The sequence below is a fragment of the Saccopteryx bilineata genome, chromosome 3 (assembly GCF_036850765.1).
Source record: "Saccopteryx bilineata isolate mSacBil1 chromosome 3, mSacBil1_pri_phased_curated, whole genome shotgun sequence".
NCBI lineage: Eukaryota > Metazoa > Chordata > Mammalia > Chiroptera > Emballonuridae > Saccopteryx > Saccopteryx bilineata.
This window is the reverse complement of record NC_089492.1, coordinates 213,670,216-213,685,677: the sequence shown is the minus strand read 5'-3', so window position 1 is coordinate 213,685,677 and position 15,462 is coordinate 213,670,216. Positions and strand designations below refer to the sequence as shown.

At 34.1% G+C, this 15,462-nt stretch overlaps 1 protein-coding gene across 1 annotated transcript in view; it reads right to left on the bottom strand.

Annotated features, from left to right (window-relative positions):
- The window catches only part of COL24A1 (collagen type XXIV alpha 1 chain), a 367,011-nt gene that overhangs the window by 66,015 nt on the left and 285,534 nt on the right, over nucleotides 1-15,462 (bottom strand). Inside the window, exons 41-46 of the mRNA XM_066264956.1 lie at nucleotides 14,172-14,225; nucleotides 13,848-13,901; nucleotides 13,139-13,195; nucleotides 10,546-10,599; nucleotides 3,227-3,280; nucleotides 3,057-3,110 (exon numbers count right to left, since the gene is read on the bottom strand). Of these exons, the coding sequence (XP_066121053.1) occupies nucleotides 3,057-3,110; nucleotides 3,227-3,280; nucleotides 10,546-10,599; nucleotides 13,139-13,195; nucleotides 13,848-13,901; nucleotides 14,172-14,225 (327 nt within the window). The remainder of the gene's footprint in view (nucleotides 1-3,056; nucleotides 3,111-3,226; nucleotides 3,281-10,545; nucleotides 10,600-13,138; nucleotides 13,196-13,847; nucleotides 13,902-14,171; nucleotides 14,226-15,462) is intronic.

Genomic DNA, 15,462 nt, shown 5'->3' with positions numbered 1-15,462 from the left:
TATTCCTATGTGGTGGCACTTCGTTAGAAACACACCGATATTCACATTGCACGTTGTTCAGAATAAGTACCTCAGGCCCTGGCTGGTTGGCTCAGTGGTAGAGCGTCGGCCTGGCATGCAGGAGTCCCCAGTTCGATTCCCAGCCAGGGCACACAGGAGAAGCACCCATCTGCTTCTCCACCCCTCCCCCTCTCCTTCCTCTCTGTCTCTCTCTTCCCCTCCCGCAGTCAAGGCTCCATTGGAGCAAAGTTGGCCCGGGCGCTGAGGATGGCTCCATGGTCTCTGCCTCAGGAGCTAGAATGGCTCTGGTTGAAGCAGAGCAACGCCCCAGATGGGCAGAGCATCGCCCCCTGGTGGGCATGCCGGGTGGATCCCGGTTGGGTGCATGTCTGTCTGACTGCTTCCCCATTTCCAACTTCAGAAAAATACAAAAAAACAAACAAACAAAAATAAAACCTTATAAATCAATAGACTTTCCCCATTTGTAATAGGAAATACAAATGAATTTTATATGTAGTCTTTAGAGCGCATGAAAAATGGTGCTTTCTTTTTTTCTGGTTAGCTTTGAAAAACAGAATGGTCCATTTGAAACTAGATCCACAGAAACAGCTTTCTGTTCACTGGCATTGTACTCGTTTATGAACCACTGAAGACGGTAGTCTGATTCTTTGGTTAACAAATATTTTTAAATGTGGCACTACAGTCCAAACTCTAGTTTGTTTGTTTATTCAAGTGAAGCTGAACAGCTATCTTTATACTTTGCTAGTTCTTTGTTAGAGAGTAGCTTTAAAATGCCAATACAAATTTAGTGAGGCAAGAATTAAAATCTTTCTCTCACTCTTTTTTTTTTTTTTTTTAACCAAGAAATTTCAATTCACTAAAATCTGGAACTTTGTTTTAGAAGGAAAATAAGATTTTGGCTTGAATTTAAGTCTTTGGAAGTCATTATAAGACAGTTCACTACACTTGCATTATAAATGTCTTCTGAAATATGTAGTGATTCTACAATTGGTTTTGACTTGCTCTCTTTATAGTGTTCACAGCATCATATTTGAAAGCCCAATGAGTGAATTTGTTGGTTAAGTAAAATTTGTCATAGTTTACTTGATTTATAAAAGGTTTCAAAGTAATAGAGGCTTTTATATAATAAAAGAATCAGGAAATAAAGTTTTTAGTGTTGGTTCTGTTGGTAACTAGTTCTGAGATATTAAGCAACTTATAATCTCTCTGGGACTTAAGTTTCTTCATCTGAAAAATGAGTGGTTTGTCCACATGATCGAAAAAGCCATTTCCAAATCTAAAAAACAAATTTAAAGGTTTGCAAAAACAAGATGACAGCAATTGGACAGGATCCACTTGGCCAACGAAGGTGTCCCTAAGTAAATAATACATAGTCAATGATCATTCTTGTAATAATTATTAATATTTTAAATGCTAAGAGACCTTTTAATGTAACCTTGGACTACACACAAGCATTTCTAAAAGTGGGAAATACTAGCTCCCCTGGATTATACAGAATTTAAACCATTGTTTCTTAGCACCTTTCAGCTCTTGTTACCCAGGAGGAGCTGACCATGTAGGCAGGAGCTGCATGCAGTTGCCTAGTAAGAATATTTAATTTTCATTGGCATAACTTTAACAGATACTAATAAATATCTAAGAAGTTCTTCTTCCAGAGGTATGTCAAAAAGGAAGAAAAAACACTGAGAATATCAAAGTACTAATTAAAAAATATTAGCAACTTTATGCCTATTGATTTTATTTAAAAAATTTTTATTTATTGATTTGAGAGAGAGAGAGAGAGAGACATAGATTTGTTGTTCCACTTGTTTAAATATTCATTGGTTGACTCTTGTATGTGCCTTGACCAGGAATTGAACTTACAACCTTGGTGTATCAGGATGATGATCTAACCGGCTGAGCTACCATGACAGGGCTAAAGACTTGTAATCTTAGAGTCAAAACTTGGGAAGGTATTTTTTTTTTAACTTGGGAAGGTATTTACATCCTTAGGCACTTAATGCAAATATAAGAAAGTTGTATGAAAGCAGTAGCAGTGTTCTAGATTCACAGCTTTTCCCACAACGTTTCCCATTTTGGGTATTAAAATTTAAAGCGATTGAGACAAATGCCTTCTTTCACTGCTTTTTTTCTCGTTAAGACTTGCCTTCAATGGGAGATTTTAGTTTATTATTTATTAGTCTTATTTATTAAGGAACCTGACTGTAAATTACTAGGTAGATGCCAAGACTATTCAAAATGAGTTCCAGGTGAGTGAACACCTATGTAATATCAGATTCAACCCAGTTTTATTATTTACTCTCACAAGTGGAAAACATAAATATGGGTGAAGGCTGCTTAAAAAATTAAGAGAAACATTGTCTCGAATTCCTTACTTTTTTATCTATTCTCCCATAATTTATTATTAAAATACAGTACATTTTCTTAAGAATTTAATTTAAAATCAGAATACCATTAAAAACAGGACAGCAATGAACTGATGGTACAAATTATAAAGCCCGTGGTTACACATGGTTGAGGCAACATCTGCCAGGGCACAGAGAAAGAGATGGCTCAATTCATTAAGACAACAGGTTTTTACTTTGATGACAAATAATTGATCTGTCTTATAAAAAATATTTTAAATCTATTGTGAGTCTGTGTCACACAAACTATTTCTGCCTCTGGCTTACTACAACAGAGAAATTGGTGTGGCTGATGTATTTTTCACTCTGCAATGCTGGTTCTAAGGCATGTGGTATGTCTTCTTGAAATCCCAAGGAGAGACAATTAGTTTGGGACAAATTTAGGTAATGCCACAAAGCCAGAGTAGGCTTCTGGTGAAAGAAAATTTGGATGGCAGTCAAAACACATAAATCAATCAAATAATCATGTTTTATAACAATTACTGACAAACACCCTCTTTAGAATCCTACAGTGATCCTTGCTCTGGAAGGAGGAATGATTATTTAAATTACAATGAAGAGCCACTCCTTGTAGCTCTACTTTCTCGAGCCACAGTAAACTTCAAATTGCCTTAAACAAGTTCAACTTACTTCAGATCCTCTCTCTCCTTTTAGTCCTTGTTTGCCTTGGTCACCTGGCTCACCCTTTAACAGGAACCAAAATAGAAATCACATATAAAGGAGAGACCAAATAACATATATTAACATAATTTTTCTTTTTTTTTAATGCTAGAATTACAAAGAATGCTTTCAAAACATACTGGAGGCCCTTGTGGCCCAGTGGCGCCTCTTGGTCCTGGTATACCCACATGGCCCTAGGAATAGAAAAGATTATATTATTAGAGTAAATAAAGACATGTGATTTAGAGCAGTGGTATTCAACTTTTTTACACTTGAGGACTGGTGAAAATAGGAGAATTATTCCAGGGACCGCTAAGGCAGAAATCACCCAGAGCGTAAGTAAATTCGACTAAGATCTCTGGGTCTATAATCTTCATATTAACATCAGGGTGGTTAACTGTTGCGTGGACGAGCACAAAATTTCTGGCAGACCTGTCCATGGACCTGTGATTGAAAAACATTAGTAAGGATAGTATCATTTCAAATGGTAACAAACCATTTTAAACTTCAATTTAAATATCATAGAGATTATGATTTTCTCTTTGAAATAGTATAGAACATAATAGCCACTGGATATTATGATGACTGAGAAATAGGATAAAGTTCTTTGATTTTCTATGTAGATTAATGTAATGGGTTGATGGTGGCCTGCCAAAAGATAGCTATGTCTTAATCCCTAGAATTTATGAATGTGATCACACATAGAAAAAAAGTTTTTGCAGATACTGTTAAATTAGAATCTTAAAAGGAGATTATCCTGGATTATCTATGTTGGACTATATCCACTGACAAGTAGAGAGATGGTAGGGGGCACACAGACACAAACAGAAAAGGAGAGGGCCCTGCGAACACAGAAGTAGAATAGGAGCGATGCAGCCACAAAGAACACTGTCTGCCAACAGCAACAGGGAAAGACCAGGAAAGATTCTATCCTAGAGTTGAGAAAGGGAGAATGGCCCTGCCACCATCTTGATTTCCAATTTCAGGTCCCTAGAACTGTGAGAAAATAAATGTATGTTGTGTTAAGCCACTAAGTTTGTGGAAATTTTTAAAGACAGGCTCAGGAAACCAAATAGTGAATAATCAAAGGAATGAAGTTTGAGAACAATTTTCTTTTTCTCAACCTCTTCCCACTGTGGAAGTTTGCAACGGTCCCCATTTTTACAAACTAAGGTCATAGTTGTTTGGATAGATTTACCAGTACTGGGTTGAAAACTGGGAGTGGTACAATATATAATGCCTACGCAGATCAAGTGACTGACATCCAGCAGTCTGAAATCATCCCAGTTCTCCTGAGGAGGAATGTGGACCTACCACATTTCCTTCTTCAAGTGTGTAAACAGAAATGAGCACAACCCGGGGCCGTTTCAGGTGAGAGTTATGCATGAAGAATTCTGCATGTGATCTCTTCTATTTCTTCCCCACTGTCTTCTTCACTTCAGAGTGCCTTCTTCCTACTCTCTGTTTATTAAAGAAAAAATGCCATAGCAAAGGCAGTTTTCAGGCTTACCTCCTTTTTCTGGGCTAGGAGAAGAAAGGACTGCAGACATAGGCTAACAATATTAATTCTCACACAAAGATCAATTGAAACCTTCTTGTTTGCGTTCTGTGAGGCAAATGTTTATGGTTTTAAGATTCAACTTCTTGATAAAGTAAATAAATTCTGTTTAAGGGAGTAAACAGTGGCAAGAGGAAAAGGCTAGTTTGGAAATATTTCTATAGCATGTGGCCATAGCTAAAGGAAAATCATTATAGCATGACCCTTACTAGCAAGACCTAAGAAGAATCAGGAAATAATAGAATCAGGGCACTTAAGAGGGAGCTTATTATTAGTAAATAAAACTGTTATAGATCACTTAGCAAACAGACTCAGGAGAGATTGGTCAAGTCCGGTAAAAAGCTGGAGTTACAGACTGAAGTGAGAGTGAGCACATGATCAAACCACAAAACTCAAAACTATGATGGCCAATTATGGCTTTGCCACCACTCTTGTCTATAGTTTTACCCAGAGCTTTTTAAAATGAGCACATAGAATAGCCAACTGTCTCTCTTGGCTTTGAGAAGTCTGGATACAAATCTCACCAAAAACAAACTTGCTTTCTGGGAGTTTCACTGTAATTCTTCTGAAGTTGGAAACGGAGGCAGTCAGACTCCTGCATGCGCCCGACCGGGATCCACCCAGCACGCCCACCAGGGGGCAATGCTCTGCCCATCTGGGGCGTTGCTCTGTTGTGACTAGAGCCATTCTAGCACCTGAGGCAGAGGCCATGGAGCCATCCTCAGCACCTGGGCCAACTTTGCTCCAATGGAGCCTTGGCTGTGGGAGGGGAAGAGAGAGACAGAGAGGAAGGAGAGGTGGAGGGGTGGAGAAGCAGATGGGCGCCTCTCCTGTGTGCCCTGGCCAGGAATCGAACCCGGCACTCTTGCACGCCAGGCCGATGCTCTACCACTGAGCCAACCGGCCAGGGCCTGGTCCTTTTTATTCTAATAAATATTGACAAAGACCATTTTTTTTCCTGTAATGGTCAAAATTAAATATGTTGAAGTATATATTATTTTAAAGTTTCATAGGCAAAGTTATGGGAAATGATTAATCTTGCCTAATGGTATTAGGTGGGACCTGTTGAATGGCTGAGGGGAGCCTGGAGAGGATTTTATAAAGGAAGTGACGATAAACTGAATCTTGAAGGATGAATGTTCCCGGCAGTAAAGTAAAAGGAGGACATTTGGCAGAAAGAATAGCATAAGGAGATAAATGAAAATTCATCTGACAGAACATATTAAGTGGAGAATGAGTTTGAGAGGGCTATAATTAGGGATAGAAAGTCTAGTTAGGAATTGATAATAATAAATAATCCAGACCAAAAATAATGAATGCAAGGCAAAGTGGCTAGATTTCAGAGATATTTAAGAAATCAAAAGAAGTGACCAACTGAATTTAAGAAATGAGGAAAAGAGAGAAGAGAGAGGAGACAGTAAAGAGGAAGAGAGGAGAGAAGAGGAAGAGAGAGGAGAGAGAGAAGAAAAAAAGAGAGGGAGGATTCATTTACTGGCTTGGACATCTGGATGCCTGGTGGTACTGTTCACTGAACTGAGGACATACAAAGAGGAGGATCAGAGCTGGGGAGCATGATGATACTATGTTTAGGACAAAGTGAGTTCGAGGTGTCTGTGATGATGTCCAGTAGCTATTTGGAGATATGTCTGATGCTAAGAAGTGAGGGCCAAGTGAAGATTTACTTATTATTTATTATGTGCGAAAAAATTCTATGGCCTTTGCTAAACCAAAGTAAAAAGAAGTTTGAAATAGAACATAATTTATTCAATGTATTTCTAGGACTGTCTCACACAGTTTAGCCTGACTTAATCTTGGATGTTTGTGTAATTCTGTTCATAGCACTAAAAAGTGAATGTTGACAATAAAACATGCTTATTCCCACCATGTGCTCTGGCTCTCTCAAGGCTCAGATGAATTTATGTTGACTTATGTGATGTATAGTTTCCTGGATGACAACTATAATTTATTCTATTTGTTTTTATACGGATTAAATGTTTTTATTCTGTATGTCTTCTATATGTGATGTTCATAGAGGCAGGGACTGTGTCTGGAGAGTCCAGTGTCATATTCATGGCATCTAACTCTGTTCCTGGCCTATGACAGATATTCCAATATATGCTTGCTGAATAACCAGAAATTTATTATATGTAACACATAAAATGTATCATGTATGTCAATACCTAGTATTGACATACTGATGATAATAAGCAAGACACTTTTGTAATTTTCAGTTTCTTAAAGAAAAAAACAACAAGGAATGATGAGAATCATTTTAAAATAATTTTAATTGTTCACAGCCAAATGGAAGCAAAATTTTCATTACTCGTTCCATTTTTTTTCCTCTCCAACAGGATAATCATGAGTAAACTGAAATTGTAAGAATATCTATGAATGTTAAAGTGTTTCTAAAAAGTTTGGTGATTACATAGCCATAAAAAGAAATGAAGTACTGATATATTCTACAGCATGGATAAAAATCTGAAAACATGGTGTTAAGTGAAAGAAGACAGACATAAAAATCTGCATGATTCTGGAGCTAATGAAAAAAATGAACTGACAAGCAAAATAAAAACAGACTCATACATAGAGAGCAGACTGATAGCTGTGGGGCAAGGGTGTTGAGTGAGCGAGGTGGAAGAGGAGTGCAAAAAAGTACAAAAAAAAGAAAAAGGAAAAACTCATGGACATGGATAACAGTGTGGTGACTGCCAGAGGTAGAGAAGGGTATGGGGGGAATGAGGATGGACAAGGCTTGACTTGGAAGGGTTAACGCAGAATATGGTATACAAAGATGTGCTGCTGAATTGGGCACCTGAAACCTGTGTAATTTTGTTAACCAGTGTCACCCCAACAAAATTCAATTAAAAAAGCTATAAGATTCCATTTATATAAAATATCCAGAATAAATTTAAGCAAAGTAGTAGTTGCCAGAGGCTTGGAAAATAGAGAGTGACTGCTTAATGGGTATGGGGCTTCCTTTTTGATATGATGAAAATGTTCTGAAACAAGTTAGCGTGTGATGCCTGCACAGTATTATAAATGTACTACATGTCTCTAAATTGTATACTTTAAAAATGGTTAAAATAATAAACTTTATGTTATATATATTTTAACACAATAAAGAAAGCTTAGTGACAGTGCTAACAGTTTACTGGAATGAAATGAAAGCATATACAATGTCTACACAGAAAAGCAATCATTTAAAAATATAGCCTGAGGCTACAACAGAAAAGTCTAACTGCTAAATAAAGCATACAAATCAAATTGTGATTGAGAACACTTGTCAGGAAACAAGTATGAATATTCATGACTTTGATATTTCTAAGCAATAAAATTAGTGTGGTTGTCTGGCATGAAATTAATGTTTAGAATAGAACCATCAACAAATGGTAAAATGATCCCTAAAACTTAAGGGCAGAATAAAACAGAGTAGGATAAAATAAGACAGAAGGAAAGATGAGGGTCAAATCAGTACATGAAACACCCATAATTGAAAACTTCAACAGGAGTATTTTGGGAATAAGAAAGGAGAAATAGATTACAAAGTGAATAAAGAATGTATGACTATCCAGAGTAATGGGGCCAGGGTTTTTCGTTGCTAGCCAGTGAAGAGATTCTTCTTTTTCCAATAGAATAGTTAACTGTTTGCCAGTAAATATGGTGATTTAGCTGCCTAATGGTTTGTAGTTGGTAGAAGCCAAAAGAAGATATTGTAAGGACTTGATTTTCCTAAGAATGTGTGGAGAAGTCACAGAATAAGCTAAGGAAGTTTTAAAAAGCTTGTCAAATTATGCTGGAAGCAGTGCCTTGGTGTCACAACCCAAAGAAAAGCTAATTTTAGTAAATTCACTGGATTCCTTGGATTAAGAAACAATGTAGATGCAAATGTTATGTAAATTGGAAACAGAAGATAGTCATCACAACAATTTCACAATCATTTAGAGCTACCTTTAACATTTGCTTCAAAGAGAGTGTGAGGAAGTAAAAGTTGATTTTTCAGATTTCAGGCTTGAGAAAATCAGTTTATTAATAATACTTATCCACCTACTGGCTATCCATTCAATCTGGCTCTTTAAGTCTTCATTTCAGACAAGATCACAGAAATTTTATTGAATACATGAAAGGGGTATGTTGGATCAAACAGCTCATCAATTCATTATTAAAAATGAATTACGTTTATATACATATGACATTTATTGGTCAAATAAGCTTGTAAATATGATAGTTTGCATTGGGTGTGGGGGACAGGCTGTAAACAGGCAAGGTGGTTATAGCCTAAGGCTTAGTTTTAAGATTAAGCTTTTCCCTACACCCTTGACTGATTGCATGATGTGAGGTAGTGCCAGTAAATATGGTGATTTAGCTGCCTAATGGTTTGTAGTTGGTAGAAGCCAAAAGAAGATATTGCAAGGACTTGATTTTCCTAAGAATGTGTGGAGAAGTCACAGAATAAGCTAAGGAAGTTTTAAACAGTTTGTCAAATTATGCTGGAAGCAGTGCCTCTGATAAGTGACTTTCTATCAGAGAGTTCCTTGTTTGTATATTAGATTAAAGGTTTTGATTTCTGTATTATAAAGTGGGGCAGACCAGGAGCTCGCTCTCTTGGTTCCTGCTATCATTATCGCAGGGGCCTCCCTGATCCCTTGCCCTTCATGGGAAGAGCAGGTTTTCTGCTTTTCCCTTGTCTTCTCTTGTGGTTTGCCTGTCTTGGTGAGACACCAATAAACAGAATGGCCCATCATCCTCCAACTCTGCCATTTCTTTACCGTCTGCCTGAATCCAATGGGAACCTGCATGTGAATGGCCACGATGGTGGCTCCTGGCCTTACAACATTCTGTTATTTACAGGGCTTAGAACAAGACATACAAGAAAAAATAATTCATATTCAAAATTGAAAAGCTAAAATAGCTGCATATGAATGATTAGCAAAATAATTAGCTACAGAAGAGGGTAAAATATTTGTGCTGAAAGGCTTCTATAAACAACAGTTATAGGATTAGAGAAGACAGAAAGATCACTGTTAGGGTGGGTGGGGGAAAAGGTATTTTGATAGGATTTATTTAAGTAAAAATTATGTAATATTGTGAGCAGGCAGAGAACAGTATGAGCAAAGAAGATGGAGTATAAGAGAGTTAGCCAATTTTGTTTAGCGTTTGACATTGTAAACAGAAAGGGAAGAGTTATAAGACAGGAATACAAAACATTCTCAAAAGAATTGTGCTAAAAAATGACACAGTAAATTCTATACATAGTATAATTTTGGCTGATGAAGTTGGTCTCATAAAATACTAAGAATGAATGAGGGTAAGAATTGACATAAGGCTTGAGAACACAATGACATTCATCTATCCATCTGAGAATTCTTTATTGAATTCCTACTATATACCAGAAACTGTGTTCTAAAAATTGGGTATATAGTAATGAGAAAGACAGGCAAGAGTTTTCTTCTCATGGATATGACATTTTGGTGGTAGAAGACAGATAATAAACAAAAAAGAAACTGTGTAAAACAAGATATAGGAAGCATTAAATATCATGAAGGAAAATCAAGAAATATGCTATAAAGTGATGTATTAAAAGGGTTAGGCAGGAGATTAGAGAGAGGGAGAAATAGAAGTTAGATTTATTTCCCACACAAAAAAGAGGGACAGTTAGAGAAGGTCTAAGAGGAAGTAACATTCAGCTGACATCTGAAAGATGAGAAAAAAGGAGCAATGGGAGGAGATGAAGATGCTTCTGGAAAGAAGAAACAGAAAGTATAGAGCTGACCTTCCACCAGGATGAAAAACGTAAGACATTACTAATTATCTCAATGATGCTTATTTTCATTTGAGACTGAGCAGAACGACAGAGAGCCTTATTTAAACTTAGAAGCAAGGCATGAAATGTGCAGTAATTACCTTATATCCCTCTGCTCCAGGCTCTCCTCTCTCTCCTTGTTCCCCCACTGGACCCTACAGAGACAACATGCAAAAATAGTCAATCTCATAGCCTGATCTAAAACTTTGTAAATGCAGATGATACTGTTAGTGTGAATTTTTTTTTCTAAACGCATAATAAATTTACTTAGTTCCATTGAATAATTTCAAAAGATTGAATCTCAGTGACACCAAAAACATCATAAGCATTGAATTATTTAAAGAGATTCTCATGATTCTGTTAAGAAAAATATTAAAGAATGAATTACAATTAAATATAAATTTTCAGAAGTGGTGACGGAAAGAGACTTGACTTTGGGTGGTGAACATTATACAATATTCAGATGCTGTAGAATAGAAGAATTGTACACCTGAAACCTATATAATTTTATTAACCAATATCACCCCATTAAATTCAATAAAAATTTAACAAAGTAATCTCTAAATCAGCGGTTCTCAACCTGTGACCCACAGGTTGAGAACCGCTGCTCTAAATAGTATTTAATATACATAAATGGTATTCGATGATGGAAAAAATATAAATTTTCAGATGAATAATGTATGTTATATATGATGTCAAAGTTACTTGCATTGTTACTTAATGTTAAGATAATTAAAAAGGATTTAAGCAGGACCATTCAGCCACTTAATTCTACTAATTAAAAAACTTATATTTAATAACCTTTTAAATGTATCTAAGAGCTAATCCCTCTTGACTGTTCTTAATCAGAGATCCTATTGCTTATCTAATATGTGAAATTTTAAAATTTTAAGACATAAATTAACCTAATGAACACTGCACTTATTAATTTTAATCCTTCTGGTAGAAATAAACAAATAAACTTACACTTAATAACTTTTCTAAATATTTCTAATATGAAATCTTTGATATGATAAGCTGCTCAAATAATATAGTCTAAAATGCACTTGAAAAAAATCAATTATCACATACCAGAAACTTAGATTGAAATTAGTTGGGAAAACCATAAAATTTATTATGACCCATTAATTGATAAATTTTAACATATTCCTTTGTGAATAATAAAGATAATAAACATAAAGTAAAAACAATAATTTCAGACTCTCTTGAAATTATTTAGAATATTGTTAGTTTAAGTTTCTTATCGGTCCCATGTCTACTATAAATTATCATTGTTATGTTAGACTTTTAATATATTTATATTTCAGTGACTTCTTTGATCCCAGCAGGTGTGAATCTGGGGAAAAGAAGCACTAGTATGCTATACAGTATTTGTTCATATTTTTTCATTTGCTTTAAAAATTTTACATTATTCCATATTTTTCCCTCTTAGAGGTTTAAAGAGCCTAAAACATTTTAAATTAAAAAAACATATATTCTTTGTTTATAAAATAAATTTAATGAGTAACATTAATCAATAAAAGTATATAGGTTTCAGATAAACATCTCTATAGCATCTGAACTGTTGATTGAGTTGTGTGTCCATCGCCCAAAGTCAAATCATTTTTCATTACCGTATATTTTTCTCCCTTCACTTTCCTTTCCCAAAGCCCTCCTCCTGGTAACTACTTAACTTTTATCTATGTCTATGAATCTCAGTTTTGTATACCACCTATGTGTGAAGTCGTATAGTTCTTAGCTTTTTCTGATTTACTTGTTTCACTTAGTATAATGTTCTCAAGATCCAGCCATGTTCTTGTAAATGGCACTGTCATCATTCTTTATGGCTGAATAGTATTCCATCATATATATATACCACATCTTTTTTATCATTTTTATTTAAGAATATTATATATTTTTAAAGATAACTTTGCCTCTAGGTTTATAAGACTGCTTGATTTAATAAAAAAATTCTAAAATCTTTCCTGTCTATTTCTAAAATAATGTATAACTTTTAACTACCTCCACAGAGCCAGTTGAAAAAATCAGGAGTGACTACATATTCTGATCTTTCTGCTTTAGAATTCATTTATCCTCTACAATATCATATGAAAAATAAAAAAATTAACCAATATATTTATTTCTGTCAACTAAGCATTTTTATTTTATTTATTTAATTTATTACAATAGCTACTTCTCAAAAACTATGATTACAGATTACAGATATTTCTTAAAATGCTCAATTAGGAGACTGTAGCTCAATGATCTTTTAAAAGTATTAGTTCAAACAACTGATTAGATGAGTCTTGAAATCATTTGCTGTGTGTAAACTAGTATAAAGAAAGATACATATCAGATTTTTAAAAATACTTTCGAAATAAATATAAATTTGAGATTAAAGAAGTATCTGTCCTAAAGTGCCTACAGTATATAATTTTAAAATAATTTCTATAAAAGGTGTTATTATGCATTTAATGCTGAAAGTTGGATTTAGCAAGTCACCATATTAAACATATATTTTATTAAGCATCTTGACCAACATTTAAACAGCTTTCATATATAGATTATGTGATTACAACTACTGCTCTCTTATAAAAATTATGTTATATAAATAAATAAAAAAGCTCTTTGAAAGGATGTGATTGATGTGGTGTATCTATTACAATAATTACATTTTATCTCAAAACATCAAAATAATTTTAGAAAAAGACCTACTGGTTCACCTCGAGGCCCAGGTGGTCCTAGGACTGTGTTATCTTCTCCTGGATAACCCTATTATGAAGATAATGATTTATAAAAAACCAAAATAATAAAAGAACCTATAAAATATACAGCCTAGTATTTTATAATACAGTATGTTATGAAAAATATGATCTGGTTTTATCTTTTTAAATAAAAAAAACTATAACCTACAAAACTTAGCCTATGATATTTTATACACAGTTGTAATTCATGTGTGGTTCTTTTTGGAAGTATCTATCTTCTTTACTTACATAAAATGTAGCTTAAGAACTTTATCAGTGTCAGGTTTACAATAATGTTAAAAATCAAGAGGAATACTGTTGTAGTTATTCTTAACTCATAAAACATTTTACTATAAATGTACTGAGATTAGTCAATTAATTTAGAGTCTCCCAATCTCTCTCAATAAGTACTTAATTTTACTTTTACAAAGATCTATAGATTGTAAAATACTTTAACATATATTATTTCTGCTCAATTTTGAAACAACCTATGGGATATTTTAATGATTTATTGAAATTTTAACCCCATGTTATTTGTTTTTCTTCTAAAATTTGCAATACTTTCCAAATGAAAAGTGTTTCTTATTTCTTTGAAAAATTTCCATGCGTACTTTTGGAAAGAACACATGAATTAAATGTTTAACTTTAGGATTAAAAAGTTAATATATACACACACACACCTTTTCTCCTTTAGGTCCCGGCGACCCAGAAAGTCCTGGTTGACCTTGATGGCCCTAACAAAAGGACAAGTGAGTAGACATTCTCGATACTATAATATCTATATATGCTCTACCTAATACCACCAGGGCCACGCCGTTAGATATTGCACTATATTGAAAGAAAAATAGAATTCTTTCAGTAGGGGGATGGGACCTAAATATGTTAAAAAAGGTTGATCAGGGAGATATCATCTTATTTTGCATATTTGAAATAACAAAATAACATCTTTATATAAATGTCTCCATACAAATATATACTTTCTTGTTTCCAGTAAAATTGCTTACTCTATATCCTGGAATTCCTGGTTCTCCATCAGGTCCCATTGATCCTAAATGTCCCTAAAAACAAAGTAAATATTAAACAGAAAACAGACAATTGTTTAAATCATTAAACTTGTACTCTTATTATATAAAATTTGTATTTTCCAAGGTATAAAATTCCACCTAGTCTGAAATGAGAAAACCAAAAATAGCACCCTAACCTTTGCCTTATTTTTTTCTGAGCCACAAAAGTTCCACAAAAAAATGTCTCTTTGGTTTATTTCTGGTATAAACACCTTAATCATATTAAGAGAAATGCCTCCAGTTGTCAGAATCAAGCAGGTTTCCAGCAAATTCCTGGAAATTTGGAAGGTAGTTTATATTTGTCAAAATTTGTGGTAGATGAGCATCACTGAATATTAGAGAGTAAAACTTGATAGTTTTTGATATTGTCACGATGGGATCAAGGAAACTCTGTACTCACTGGCAGTTTCAGATGCGGTGCTGAACACTTTTAGCTTAGTCAAAGTTGTTAAAAACTTGTGTGCAGTAATCACCCTACGATTTCTCTTATTATTTATGTTTTACAGATGAGTGAGATAAATGAAAGGATAATCAGCAAATGCCATTAAACTATTGAAAAGATGGCTCAGACAATTCAAAAAGGCAAAAATAATGAACTTAAAATGTCCTAGATTTCACAATATCAAAGAGTTTCTATATCAACTCTCCTATTTGAGTCTCAAAATAAATAACATATTAGTTATTTATAACTGAGACACAGAATGGGCATGTGACTAGTCAAATATTACACTTACCAGAAGTTCTAATCAATGTAATAAAGTCAGGATAATAAATAAGAGGTGTGATATAATTATTTACCTTAAGAACCCATGAAAATCACATAAATTAATTACAGTGAATATAAAGTCAAAATATAAAAATAGATTTCCCTATACAGCACCAATAAAACATAATGGAGAAATGATTAGATTAAAAATATTAAAATCTGTAAGAAACTAAGAATAAACCTAACAAGAAAGATGTAAGAACAGAGATAAAGGAAATAACAAAACTATTGAAGTTAAGATATAAAGAAGATATGAGTAATGGAAAGACATCTGGTGTTTTTATATTGAAAGATTTAATGTTAAAGAAATTGAGCTGATTCTTAAGTTTACATGAAAGAGGAAATCGTAGTGAGAGCAAAATTTTTAAGAAAAATAAAATGGAGTATTTGCTCTAACTAGAAGATCTTTAAAAGATACTATAATAGTACCATAATTTAAATAATGTGATATTAACCCCAAAATTT